We start from the raw sequence: 13,813 nt of genomic DNA on the forward strand, positions 1-13,813 counted from the left end.
AGAAAATACTAGTAATTTAAAAATATGTGAACACAGTGATATTGCAAGCCAACAGACTTTTCAGTTGTTTGCGTATTACTTCACAGAAAAAACTAATTTAAACAGGCTATTTTGTTCTCATTTACAAAAGGCATATTTTTCTCATCTCTGCTTGAGAACAGCAGAGAAATGGTATTTGATATTAGATGGTATTTGCCAATAGTTAACTATCATAAGCAATAAAAAACCCAAAACCTACCTCGAGAAGACTGCAGGTCCACAGAAAATGGAATTGTACATAGGTTGATGGCCTTCCTTCCATTGGTCATACCATCCCAGTGAACGAGATGGAGAAATCCATCAGCAGTAGCAACAAGTAGATCCTCTAACATGGACTGCAAACTATCAAATGTATTTGTCATTCTCTAAAAAACTGCATCTCAAACTAATGTCACAGAAAAATCAATTAATGCAACAAACACGTATTACTGCCTCTTGTATCAGAAACTATGTTGAGAAGTTACATCGAATGCGTTACAAACTAAGTGCCTAAGTCCTCTGGACAGTAAAGATACCAAGCTGACAAAATATAGTATATTTCTCTATTTTTCTCCAGGAATCAGAGTTCATGAACAGGTCTGTATTGTTAAAGTAATTGTTTAACTGGTATATGAACTGCTGAAGATCATTTTAATACTTTTGACTAAACATAAGACATTGCTGCCAACAACCAATTATTCATCTATCTTGCAAAATTACCAATATTGCCTCGGCTGCAAATAATCCACAATACTTTCTAACCCGTGGTCTAAGCTTATTGATGAAGCAGAAATTAGACTTCTCCTAAATCCTTCCCCAAACATCTCCAAAATTCTGAAAACTATTGTTAATCTATTTGCATGCAGATAACAACCTGCAGCTTTCCCAGGAAAGCTTTTTCCAGTATATACTGTATTTCTTCCAACAACCATTTTCTCCTATGGGGCCTCTTTGTTACTTTGCACTGTTATTTTTCCACCCCACCCCAATGCAATACAGTTTCACCAACTTTTCACACACATTTATTTAGCATAGCTTAAGCTATTTATACGCTTAATATGCTTAAATATGCTATTTGGCATAGCATAGCAAAGCTTATTTATAGGGAAGGCAACCACTACAGAAGAGGTAAACAAAAAGTTTTTTCAGGATGAATAGGGACCCTCTGCAGGCAGCTGGAGAAATGCTGAAATGCTACATACAGTTTTGCTCTTATGAACCTACATCTCCATGAAATCTCTAACCCATACTTTGTGCCCAAGGACAAACACATTTATAGTAACATAATGTAATACTGAATATACATGTGCTACATGCTTCTATATGCCAAAAATATCAGTATAGCCAAGCATAGAAAGAAAGAATTCTTAAACAGCAATTTACTTTTTCACCTCCTTAAACTTACTATTGGTAACTACTAGTCCTTGCTATAAGTCTAAAAACTCACTAGAAGTTTTTTTTCCATTCAGTTTCCCCTTCACTTTTTAACAAGTAACCACTCTATGCAGAAAAATTCTTAAGACATAAGTGAGCATACCTTGTGACAGAGGCTTGCAAGTCCAGCACTTTCTTCATTTCTAGATTTAATGAAGGAGCACATTGTTCTTCCTTATAGTGTGGGGTTCCCTTCAGATGTGGGCTTCCTCTAAAATAAGAGAAATACTAAAATTGAAACAAGATGTCCCTCAAAAGAGGTAAGAGTTACTGACTTAAACTCCTGTGGGTTTTTTTCCCCTATATGTATACACACCAGACACTCACATGCAACCTGCCACAAGCAGCACTTAATATCTAGGACATAATTTTAGTGCAAAAAGTTTAGTCTGACATATCATCCTATATGCCTATAAAGAATATGTAAGCAAAATAAGACAATGAACAGAGAATGAACATTACAATAGCTGTGTAGCCCATAATCCTAAAATAACTGGTATTTATTAATGCAAATTCTGATTCAATAAAATGGTATTGAACTGTTTCCATTAATTAAATGTGTTGAATTTTTAAGTATCTCCAATTCATTCTTTGCCAAGATGCATTACAGATATTATAGACTGTAAAATGTTCATGTTTCTTCAGTTCCTTTTGCCAGATCAGTGTTTATACTATTAATTCAGCATGCATAGCCCAACAGGTAGACAATTATTACAGTAATTCATAAGAATATATCTCCCTATAGCAAATGAACAATAAACCTAAGATCTACTAAAAGAAGAGATGACTGAGCTTTTCGTGATTCTCCTCCTTTGAACAGACCATTACACAGTACCAACTTCTAGATGTAGAAAGCTTTCAATTTTCATTTTCCTCCTTTTAAATTTCATATTTTGTTCTCTAATGAAATGCAGTTATTTTAACACTCAATACAGCATCATTAAAGTATTCCTTATTTGTCTGGGTTATCAGATGTGCCATGCATTTCATTAACTTTTTTTTTTTTAAATGAAAACTGACTTACAATTGTAAGTGTTGTAACATGTCATCCAGCTCATCCATGTCATGAGCATTATGCTAGTAAATAAAGCAAACTATGCATGAAACAGGCATTGCAGACAAGTTGGAGTTCAGTATAATTTCATTAGTCAGAAACAATAGATATGTACACAAATCTATGTAATCTTTACCTGGACTTTAACTGACAAAACACTTATTTTATAGCAAGGTAGCCAATGCAACTGCCTAAGACATGGCAGAACCCAAAGCAGCTGCAGTTTTAGGGAAGTTTGACACCACAAGGATACCTCAATCTCTTTCCTGCCTCGGTTATCTCAGTTGATATCAAGTGCCTTAATGCCATTACTATTTTACAGCAAAACACAAAACTCCTATTTGTTATTCTTTGATGGATACTACACCTTTTCTTATGCAGAAAGGACAAATATATATGCTACCTAAGGTAAGACGAAGACAACTTCTGACATTCAGGAGTTAGCAGACAGAAGTAGTAACATCTTTCCAGAACAAAACCATGGTGACCATGAAGGATTATAGCAAAAAATGAGAAAAATTACTGTAAGGTTAGTTAATCTACCACCCACAGATGGTAACTTGTATAAAAATTAAATCACTAAAATGTTTGGTTTGCATTTCAAAGAAAATTAATTCCAAAATACAGCTGTCTTGGGAAAGAATAGCCCTTCATGTAAGCTAGCTATCACGGACTGACAGGAGGCCTGAAATAAATAAAATTAAAAAAAAAAAGGTGACTAGTTAATACTAGTGTTGTGGGGTTGTTGTGGTTTTTTGTTTTCGGGTTTGTGTTTGTTTGTTTGTTTTTAAACACAGTAAATGAGGCTGCATTTCTTGACATTCATGAAGCCAAATCCACCTGATTTGGCCTGGTACCTTTTAGAGTCAGGGATTTCACAGATAAAAAAAATACATTATACAGGATTAATTCCTTCAAATCTCTATGTCACTATCTGCAATGCAGCATCCCGGGAGCTGGAGAAACACTTAAAAAACCCCAGGTGTTTGGAGACATGCCTTTCAACCCATGGGGACATACAGGTCCAGACAGTATACTCCCAAGCAAGACGAAATAACTCTGGGTTATCAAGAATCAGCGGTACAATTGAATCTTGTTATCAAAGGACTAAAATTGAGAGAAAAGGGTTGAATAATGCATAAACGTTACTGTTATGTAGGTATAACACACCATATAACATGCCTGTTGTAATTGACTGAGGTACATAACCAAGTATAAACACTGTTTCTGCACAGCACAAACTATAAAGCCAGAATGGGAACAACGTGGTTTAGAAGACATCTTTTGCTGGAAGAGAAATTTCAAGTCTCCATGTGGGCAGGCTTCTTTTTCTTTAAACATCTTTGATAAAAATAGTTTGCAAGAATATTTGAATATTTTCAGTTTCACGAGCTAGTTTCAGCAAATTTGTTACCATTTGCGGCATACATCTTCTTCCATTCAAGCGCTGTTACCATGACTGAAATTCCAAAATGTCTGTATTTTAATTCATTGCCTGTGATTATGTCAAATTCATCGATTCACAAAGTAAGCCTTACGATGGGCGCAAAGGGAACGCAATCAAAAGCACACTGCATTCATATAGTCCACATCTGCATGAGTCAGCCTTACTAGTTAAGTTACTTTGACCTTTAAACGAAAAATGTGCACCGCTGACGGAAGCAGGAAAGAATGTTTGGTCTGGGTTGCCACATCAGCATCTGCTACTGTTGTAGCCAAATTTTACGTAACTCACTTTCGCACGAGAATTGAGAGGAATGGACACATTTCAATGATCAACCAGCTGCATGTCAAAACAAACAGAACTACTACACTTCTATGCACACAGCATCTGTTAACGTTAACTAAACCTGTGAATAAAATCTCTTAACACTCAGAATTGAGAAAAATCTCCCACCACATCCACAATCCAAGAAAACCCCAAACATGGAAAGATTAGGAATGCCAGGCTGTGTTTTTAAAGGTGAAATACAGGGCTTATGGGGAAGTTTTAGATCTTGAATTGAAGATCAAGGTCTATTTTTTAAATCACCAATGAACCTGGTGATTTCCCTATTTAGCATGTCATTACTGACATGCTTGTTCACAGAAAACAGAGCACTATACAGTGTAACAAAATGTCTTTCAGATGTTGAAAGTCTATGTAACTGTACCTCATGAATCATGTTTTAAATAAGGGTAAAGAGGAATGGTAAATACAAGTCTACCTTAAGGGCTTGCCCTCTTTCTCCAAACTCCAGCTCTCTCAGCTTTCCCCACATTAACTTTCTCCTGCTGTTCAATTCTAACCTTACTTCCCCAAAATGAAAGAGGAGCCTATAAGTAAGTGAATTGCTAAAATTCTTAGCATGAAATCGTATTTTTTTCTATTCATTTGATCTTCTCATAGGGGAAGAACTGGCTCTTCTGTTAGAAGAAAAAACTGTAAGCTCAAACTGTGATGCAACATGCAACAATGAGAAAATGGAGAAGTGTATTTAACCTGCCCCTCCCCCCTCCCCCCCCCAAACCCCACACCAACAAACCTTAAGCATCCTAAATTCAAGAAAGAGGCGGCACCATGCAAAAGCTGGCCAGCTAGCCTTGCCTGAACTGGGAGGAAAAATTTCCTTGGAGTTTGTTATCGGGGGTAGGGGGAGGTTCAGGGAGGAAACAGGACACGAGCCAGTAAGGAAGAGAGGGCGGAAGGAAGAGAGGGCGGAAGGAAGAGAGGGCGGAAGGAAGAGAGGGCGGAAGGAAGAGAGGGCGGAAGGAAGAGGGGAAGAAAAAGAAGGGGAAGAAAAAGAAGGGGAAAAAAGAAGGGGAAGAAAAAGAAGGGGAAAAAAGAAGGGGAAAAAAGAAGGGGAAAAAAGAAGGGGAAAAAAGAAGGGGAAAAAAGAAGGGGAAAAAAGAAGGGGAAAAAAGAAGGGGAAAAAAGAAGGGGAAAAAAGAAGGGGAAAAAAGAAGGGGAAAAAAGAAGGGGAAAAAAGAAGGGGAAAAAAGAAGGGGAAAAAAGAAGGGGAAAAAAGAAGGGGAAAAGAAGGGGAAAAGAAGGGGAAAAGAAGGGGAAAAGAAGGGGAAAAGAAGGGAAAAAGAAGGGAAAAAGAAGGGAAAAAGAAGGGAAAAAGAAGGGAAAAAGAAGGAAAAAGAAGGAAAAAGAAGGAAAAAGAAGGAAAAAGAAGGAAAAAGAAGGAAAAAGAAGGAAAAAGAAGGAAAAAGAAGGAAAAAGAAGGAAAAAGAAGGAAAAAGAAGGAAAAAGAAGGAAAAAGAAGGAAAAAGAAGGAAAAAGAAGGAAAAAGAAGGAAAAAGAAGGAAAAAGAAGGAAAAAGAAGGAAAAAGAAGGAAAAAGAAGGAAAAAGAAGGAAAAAGAAGGAAAAAGAAGGAAAAAGAAGGAAAAAGAAGGAAAAAGAAGGAAAAAGAAGGAAAAAGAAGGAAAAAGAAGGAAAAAGAAGGAAAAAGAAGGAAAAAGAAGGAAAAAGAAGGAAAAAAGAAGGAAAAAAGAAGGAAAAAAGAAGGAAAAAAGAAGGAAAAAAGAAGGAAAAAAGAAGGAAAAAAGAAGGAAAAAAGAAGGAAAAAAGAAGGAAAAAAGAAGGAAAAAAGAAGGAAAAAAGAAGGAAAAAAGAAGGAAAAAAGAAGGAAAAAAGAAGGAAAAAAGAAGGAAAAAAGAAGGAAAAAAGAAGGAAAAAAGAAGGAAAAAAGAAGGAAAAAAGAAGGAAAAAAGAAGGAAAAAAGAAGGAAAAAAGAAGGAAAAAAGAAGGAAAAAAGAAGGAAAAAAGAAGGAAAAAAGAAGGAAAAAAGACAAAGAAAAAAAAGAAGAAAAAAGGAAAAAAAACCCAACACCTTGATGTTTCAACTATTAAGACCATTACATATGAGAAAAACAGGGCAAATAATGTTTCTAAATGAATTTACACCACCAAGAATTCTGAACTGCTCTCCTTGAAGGCACAAACCCAAAAAACTGACAACAGCTATTATTGTTGCATTAGCACAATTATACAATGTTTATTAACTGTTTTAAAATGGTACACGTGAAGACTTCAGTTAGTGAATTGTCTGTACAGCTGAGGACTTGATTTTTTTTATACCTGATTCAAAGAGCCCGCATCACCACCTTTAAACACATGATTCTTTACTAACAATTCACTGCCCACCATGCTTTTTAGGAATGGTTCTTAAACAAGTAAAACAAGTTACACCTTGAGCTTTGATTCCATTTCTCACCCCTAAACCTGCATCTCTCCACCATACATTGCAGGCACCAGCTGATGATGAAATATGTCTGGCTGGATCCAGAGCTATATGCACACAGATTGGCAAGAGCTGGACAAACAAAAATTTAAAGAAAGTCTATGGAAACAACTATAAAGAATGAATAAGGGTTTATAAAAGTAATTCTTAGTACAGCCTTTTCTACCCAATTGAGTAATAACAGGTTTCTGTGGTTTGAGAACAGAAATAATTAGCTAGCATATGAATCAATTATTCATGTAAAAAAGCTAAATGGTTTACCAAATTATTATTCCAGTTGCAAAGATGTCTTGACAACATTTTAAACCTCCTGAACCACATCAAGGGCTAAGAAGTGCCATAATGGTTAATAAAAATTCTACAACTAATCTAGTTTTAAAAATATATTTTCCAATCAATGCCAAAAACAACTTATGGGGAAAACCACACTGTTAAAGTTTAGCACAAGCTTAATTCCAAACAAAAATTATTTAGTAAGTTCATTAACTGTACACCTCATCAGTTACCCTTGCAGAGTTTAAAGTTCAAAACCTTTGTACACACTAATCTTAAGTCCGCTGAATCAGGGAAAAAATCCCCACTGATGAAGTAATTTATGGCACCTATAAACCACCTTGCTATAGGAAAGGAAAAAGCTTTGAAAAGTGCCAGAAAGACTAAGACATGAATACAGTAACCAGACATATAAGCAACAATACAGCCTTGTAAACCAGGATATAAACACTAGCTTGTTCACGTGCCCATACTGGTTAGAAAACAACTTCAATTCTTAAAGCATTTTCAGGTACTTAAAAATCTACAGCATTGAGGTCTCGTTCTAAATTTACACAACATTCATATCACTTCCCCCTCACCACCCCCCAAATGCAGGCTTCACTTGAGGATATGAAGAAACCTGAGGCAAAAGAATCTCCAATTACCACGCTTAGTTTATTAGCCATGTAAAGTTTTTTAGGTTTTGTCTTTTTTTAAAGCAAAAATACCCTCAGCATTAAGTTACTGCACGCTGTCTCTTCAAGTGACAAATCTTAAGTCACTCTCCTTGCCGAAGCTCTAAACAGAGATAACTATCAGTTCAGTACAGGGAAGCCTCTACTGTGATGGTGTTACACATCTCTTTGCTGTGAAACAAAGGAATATCTGTACAAATTTCCTTTGGAAGCTCCTCAAAAAAATATTACCGTACCTTGCCACAGCTTACAAAGCTACAAATTTGCTTGCATGTGCTGCCACTTTTCTTAAGTGTATCATAGGTGGAGATTAATTTGATTTTACCATTCTATTATCTTACCATATATACGTTTTCTTCATGTCTTATCTTGGAATGACTTTAGTAATATGATGGTAAAATTAGACTGAACTAATTGAAGCAGGACTTTGTACTTGCGCTCACTGCAGGAAAGTATCCCAGAATGCGGGCTAATGGCCAATGCTGATTCTCTTCCAACTCTGCTCTGAACTGAAGTAAAGCCTCTAAGAGCCGGAATGAAGCTGCAGACTATGCTGGCTCAATTTAAAAAACAAAAACCAAAAAACCACACAATTACTGCTTTTTTCGCTGTTTTTAGTCTAACCAGTTAAGCAGGGTACTTAGGTTTTCATTGAGCATGAATGTCTGTTCACTCCAAGAACAGACTAGCAATTCCTAGCCAAATATCAACAGAGCCAGAAATATTTCCTTCAATAGAACAACTGCAATTCATAACATTCCTAAAATATTACAATTTGACAAAAAGCTATCAACTCCAGCAAAAATTTTAAAAGCTTCCTTTTTTTATATATAAATATAAATACCCAGAATTCATGACAGAATGCTGCACTTATGATATGAGCACTTATTTTATCACATTAATAATAGATTTTACATAAAATGTGCATAATGCTCAACAGGTCAGTCCCTTAACCCTTGCCATATCTACATAAGCATATTTTAAACTGATTAAAATTCTAAAGGTATAAAAAAAGCTAGCATTTAAAAACAATTTCCCACTCAACCATATTAAAAGTATTTAATCTATTCTCTATTTTGTAACAGCTATGCCCTCAGATATTAATAGAACAAACTTAAAAGGTTTTGTGGGCTCCAGCCGCAAACATTCATCATCTTGAATTGCAGCACTTCCATTAAAATACTGAATTTCAGAATATAAAGACCATTACAATAGGCTGATACAAAAAGGAGGAAGTCAACCCACATGGGCATTTTTAAGCAGGTAATCAATTTTCCTAGACTCTGATCCTGTCTGTTTTTAAACAAGCAATAGCAGGAGGCAGGGGGAGTTCACTCAACCTTACTTTCCAAAATCTGGTTATTTCACACTACTGAAAGGTAAGGGGAAACAAACACTCTTGCATTCAAACATGATGAGAGCTTAGCCTCAGCTCACGCGTTAGCTCTTCTAAACCTGTGTTGATTAGATTGGGAGAGAAGAGAAAGACTTGGCCCTAAAAAAACCCCACACTGTGATTAGATATGCTGCAATGCGTATTGAGTTATAAACAGCAAAAGTTTCTGTCACTTCCCATGCAGTTTTGTTGTTTTTTTTTTTAACCTTGAGGCATTTCGTTCAAGCTGTACCAGCAAAACACTTTCGCAAGTGTAACTACAGTTTCCACAATAACCATATGCTAGAATAGTTCTGTTAACAGATCAAATACAGGCAAGCTCTTCTGCATCATCTTGCTCAACAGCCATATATAGTAACAACTCTGTGTAATAACAACTATAAACTTAAGGACTGTACTTTTTCCTCCACAAACATCCCTCTCCCATATGAAGCAACTTTTTTTGGTCCTTTTCTTCAAATGAAGGCTAAACCATTATCAAGCAAATTTTAAAGCAGTTATTTAAAAAATACCAATACCACATAAAGCTGTAACTTTACTGCAGCTAGCAGTGTCCCAATCTGGAAGACTGCAAAAATAACTAAAGTCAAGAAAGTGGCTGTCTGTCACATACCTTATGATCCGCTTTTCTGATGTTCTTTTTTTACTTAAGGTAAAATTCACACATTTCGTTTAAATGAGAGCTAAGCTGACAGGAGAATTTAAACACAACCTTTCTCAATGTTTTCACTTGTATGGGATCAAACCAAGCCACAAGTTCAACTTCAGAATACTGGCTAAACTAGAAAATCTTGCACCAGGATTTTGGCACAGCTGAGGATGTTACTGGTGTGTACTCCCAGTGCACGACCACCTCATTATGTTGACCTGCACTGCTTAAGAATTCTGTTCAAGCTGAAATTGTATTAAGAGAGTTTTCCTTTATTTTTGTAGTCACTACATTCTGTCAGAACTGGCCATTATTATTTAAAGAACGGACACTAGAGAACAGGCTTCATTCTGCTTACAAAAAGTTAGTAGATATGGACTGTTCATCAACATTAAGAATTATTCATAATTTTAGAGAGTGCACTGACAGAAGTGTGCTCACTAGCTAAAAACAAACAAAAAAAACCCCAAAAACCAAACCAAACAAAAAAAAATCACAACTGGTGATATTCTACAACATCTCTTAACTTTCTGGTATGTTGTGGAGGTGTCCAAAGAGAAGACTGGCAGACAAAAAAACCTTTACCTCAAATATGCAAAGTGTGGAGACCTACATTTGAACCTGTCGTACACCCATTTCACTGTTTTTACTGACTTGTTTCCAGCAGCTGTCCTATCATATCACTAATGCCAGGATAGTCTTACATTCTTTATACTCTTTGCAAAAATCACCACCCCTCCACTCACTTTACCTAATGTAGGTAAATAACCACATAAGACAGAGCTGGACAAGTTGTAGTTAGTATTTGCGTGAGAGTTAAAACGTTGCAAGCAATTGCTTTATCATGAACTATCATATGAGAATTATCATACGAGTATCAATGAGCAGTCACTCCATGTTTTTGAACTTCCAAGTGCTGCTACTCAGTGCTACTTCAAGGTCACCAATTTCTAATGCCAGCCTTTTATTATATGCCAACTTGCAAGCTAAGCTACTGGAATCCAGGGGAGGAGATGGGGAGGGGTAAAGAAGGGAGATAGGCAGGTTTTGTTTCCCCATCAGGTCAGCAACCCGACTTTACTTAAGGCACAGCTGCATAATCACTGCTGCCAACATAGAGGAAGGAGCCAAGAACAAACTGTTACAGTGGGAGAAAACAGTAAGATGTCCCCTTTCAAGCACAAGGCAAGTCACATATGAGGCCTTTCACTGATTTTTAATGGCTTCAGAGTTAGCAAAATTAATTTGGTATTGTTCAGTCCAGTAGAAATTAAATCCAAGCATTTCAGTGAAATAATTTCTTGGGAAAATGAACATAGGCCAGAGAAAGTTTAAAGTTTCAATTCTGGGCTTTTGGTTTAGTTTGTCTGTTTGTTCATTTTGGGTTGGGTTTTTTTTTATTTGTTTGTTTTTAGTATTTGATCTACAAAGCAAATCAGTGAAACTGCCTACAGGCAGTATCTGCACCAAAAAAAAGTTCATCCCATTATAATAGCTTATAGAATAATTCGACGTTAATCACAGCAGGCATAATGCACACACAAATGCTTGTGTCTTTCTTTTTATCCAATATAACCAGAACAGCAGTAATTTTATGTAGGCTTTCAAAATTGAGGGCTAAATATAGACAGACTAGTAATCCCAGTAAATTCAGTGAGATCATTCATCTTCTTAAAGTTAAGCACATGCATTAGTCTTAGCAGATCGTGAGCAGCCTATATCACAAACACTCTGAGGGCAAACACATTGTCTTATTCATTGACAGAATCAGCATCATAGCCTTTTGGACTATACAAATGTATCTTAAAATCCTGACCATTCAACACACAGCTAACAGAAAGACTTTTTCATAAAACACACAGTTTTGGGTTGACAACACAAATCAATTACCAATGTTTTACATAAAAGTTAGACTGGTTAGTCACTGACTGCTTAATAGATATTTTCAAAGCTTCCTACACGTGGTATGTCTAAACAAACTTTCCAAAGCTTCTTTTTTAACTCTTACTAAATATTTTTTACATATTTCCATATATTTTCAGATTCTGCCCACAAAAAAACCCAACTTTGCAAATAGAACAAGAAGAACATATCATAAACTATTGTTTAGTCTTTTGCATTACGTACAGCTGAAGATATACTATCCCTTTATTTACTTCAACAGGTTGCAGCAACAGCTTGTCTGCCTTTTTTTTTTTTCCTGATGACAGTTAAGTTAGATGTGAAAAGTCCGTTTGAAAAATGGTATTCAGGTCTCGGAAAAGGCAAGTAAAGTAATATAACTACATTAGTCTTAAGTTTCTGGAAAATAGACAAGTAAGTTGCAACAGAAAATTCCATTTAACTCCAGAGCTTTGAGGGCTATTTCAGAGGCCAAAAGATGCATTATAGTAGTAACATACACAAAACTTTCCACTCAATGAAGCAAGAATTCACTTTGAAATCATTTACTACCTGCCAAGACATTTCTTCCTATACACACTTGTAAAAGAATAGAGATTTAAAATTTAAATGCTCCTGAAGACCCGATTTTTTTTTTTAATGTTCATGTTTTAACAGTTATGGTTTAAAAAATCAAAATGTTTTCCTCTTACATGACATCATAGGCTATCAAATACTCCTCATAAATGTCCATTTGGAGACACCCACTGATCAACTTTAACTCGTTTTATGAGTATGAAAAAAACTTAAAATTAATTTGACTAGCATTATCATAATGATGAAGCTATATATAGAGGTACATCAAAAAAAGGAGTTACGAGCCAATCAGAAATCAAGAGTGTTTAATATTCCTGCGGACAAATTTGATCCAATCAATGACTACAGATTCTGCCGACCTAAACACACACAAACACACATAAATACACCCCTTGAGGTTTTAATTTGTCCTAAATATTTCCCAGTTTTGCCAAATCCAAAGTTAACTAAGTTAACCACAAATACATCCAACATACAGTCACATTTTAACACATAAAATGTATTCTGCCATTCACAATAAAGAAAATAAGATGATAATGCACACTGCAGCTAAAATACTTGTGTATTCTTACTAAAAATGATTCATACTCTTTCCAAAATACTGAGAATTTATTCTCCATTTGTTTCAAAAATCTCTAAGTTATTACAATATTGGGGGGTGGAGAGGAATCTATAGTTTCTAAAAAACATGACTTATTCAACTGAGTTACTTAAAAGGGATTATTAAAGCTTGTTACAGATCATAAATTCAACAAACTAGCTCAAATTATAAAATTAGACAATTTTAACCCCGCTATTTAGGATTTTGAGAGCTTATAAGATGGACCTAAAGAATCTTACCAGCGCACAGCAAACCAATTAGACCAACTTCTTTAAACTGACTCTAACTCACAGGAATGATGCTTCATATACTCATCAAGTTTTAAAACATACTTTGGAAGGAAGTATTTTTTTTAATTATAAAATCTGCTTAGGACTTGTCTTAGTCATATTTTTTCCACAGTGTGGGGATGCGAAGAAAGTTTAAAATACTTACTTGGGATACATTGGCTCATAAAGATACTTGTCTCTTGCTGATGGGATTTCAAAAAATAAGATGTATCCATTTGCAGTCTGAAAGAGAAACACTGATAAGATATATCTAGTCTATCTGCATGAGTAAAATCTATACAGGCTCCTGCAATTTCTATATACGTCTCATATATTGAACACAAATATACATACACTCATACCAAGTTTCAGATATATTGAAAAACTGTGCGTTGAAATTCATTCTAGGTAAAATCTATACTAGCCCTTAAAACCCACTGAATAGATCACACAGTAGGTAGAAAAATGGAAAAACACCTGTTACTGTTGATGTACGCGTCCAGCAGAAATTTTCCTCTGATTCATATAAATACATAAAACCAGACAGGTACATCAGATATTTAGAACCTGGGCACCTAACGCCCACCAATGAAGAGAATTAATGCAGAAAGCATGTAGTAGAAGGTAGCAAGCCTTCACAACAAGACCTCCAGGTGTTTGAACACATATGGACACTACAGAATGCAAAGACCCTAGGCACTGCCTCTCAATGGTGGTCATCCAGGTAGTTTTCA

The 13,813-nt window shown here is 35.6% G+C and overlaps 1 protein-coding gene across 14 annotated transcripts in view; it reads right to left on the minus strand.

The window, feature by feature from the left end:
• The window catches only part of RIC1 (RIC1 partner of RAB6A GEF complex), a 51,437-nt gene that overhangs the window by 21,800 nt on the left and 15,824 nt on the right, over positions 1-13,813 (minus strand). For 10 of the 14 annotated variants that reach the window (XR_012671055.1, XM_075138040.1, XM_075138036.1 and 7 more), the window contains 3 exons: positions 13,246-13,322; positions 1,556-1,663; positions 239-381 (listed from right to left, as the gene is read on the minus strand). Coding sequence is in view for 13 of the 14 variants with exons in the window: in XM_075138040.1 (XP_074994141.1) it covers positions 239-381; positions 1,556-1,663; positions 13,246-13,322 (328 nt within the window). In the remaining variant the exon portion in view is untranslated. Of the gene's footprint in view, positions 1-238; positions 382-1,555; positions 1,664-13,245; positions 13,337-13,813 lie in introns of all 14 variants that reach the window. The other 4 variants (XM_075138041.1, XM_075138042.1, XM_075138043.1 and 1 more) reach the window with 4 other exon arrangements.

Source organism: Calonectris borealis, chromosome Z (assembly GCF_964195595.1).
Source record: "Calonectris borealis chromosome Z, bCalBor7.hap1.2, whole genome shotgun sequence".
NCBI classification, from domain to species: domain Eukaryota; kingdom Metazoa; phylum Chordata; class Aves; order Procellariiformes; family Procellariidae; genus Calonectris; species Calonectris borealis.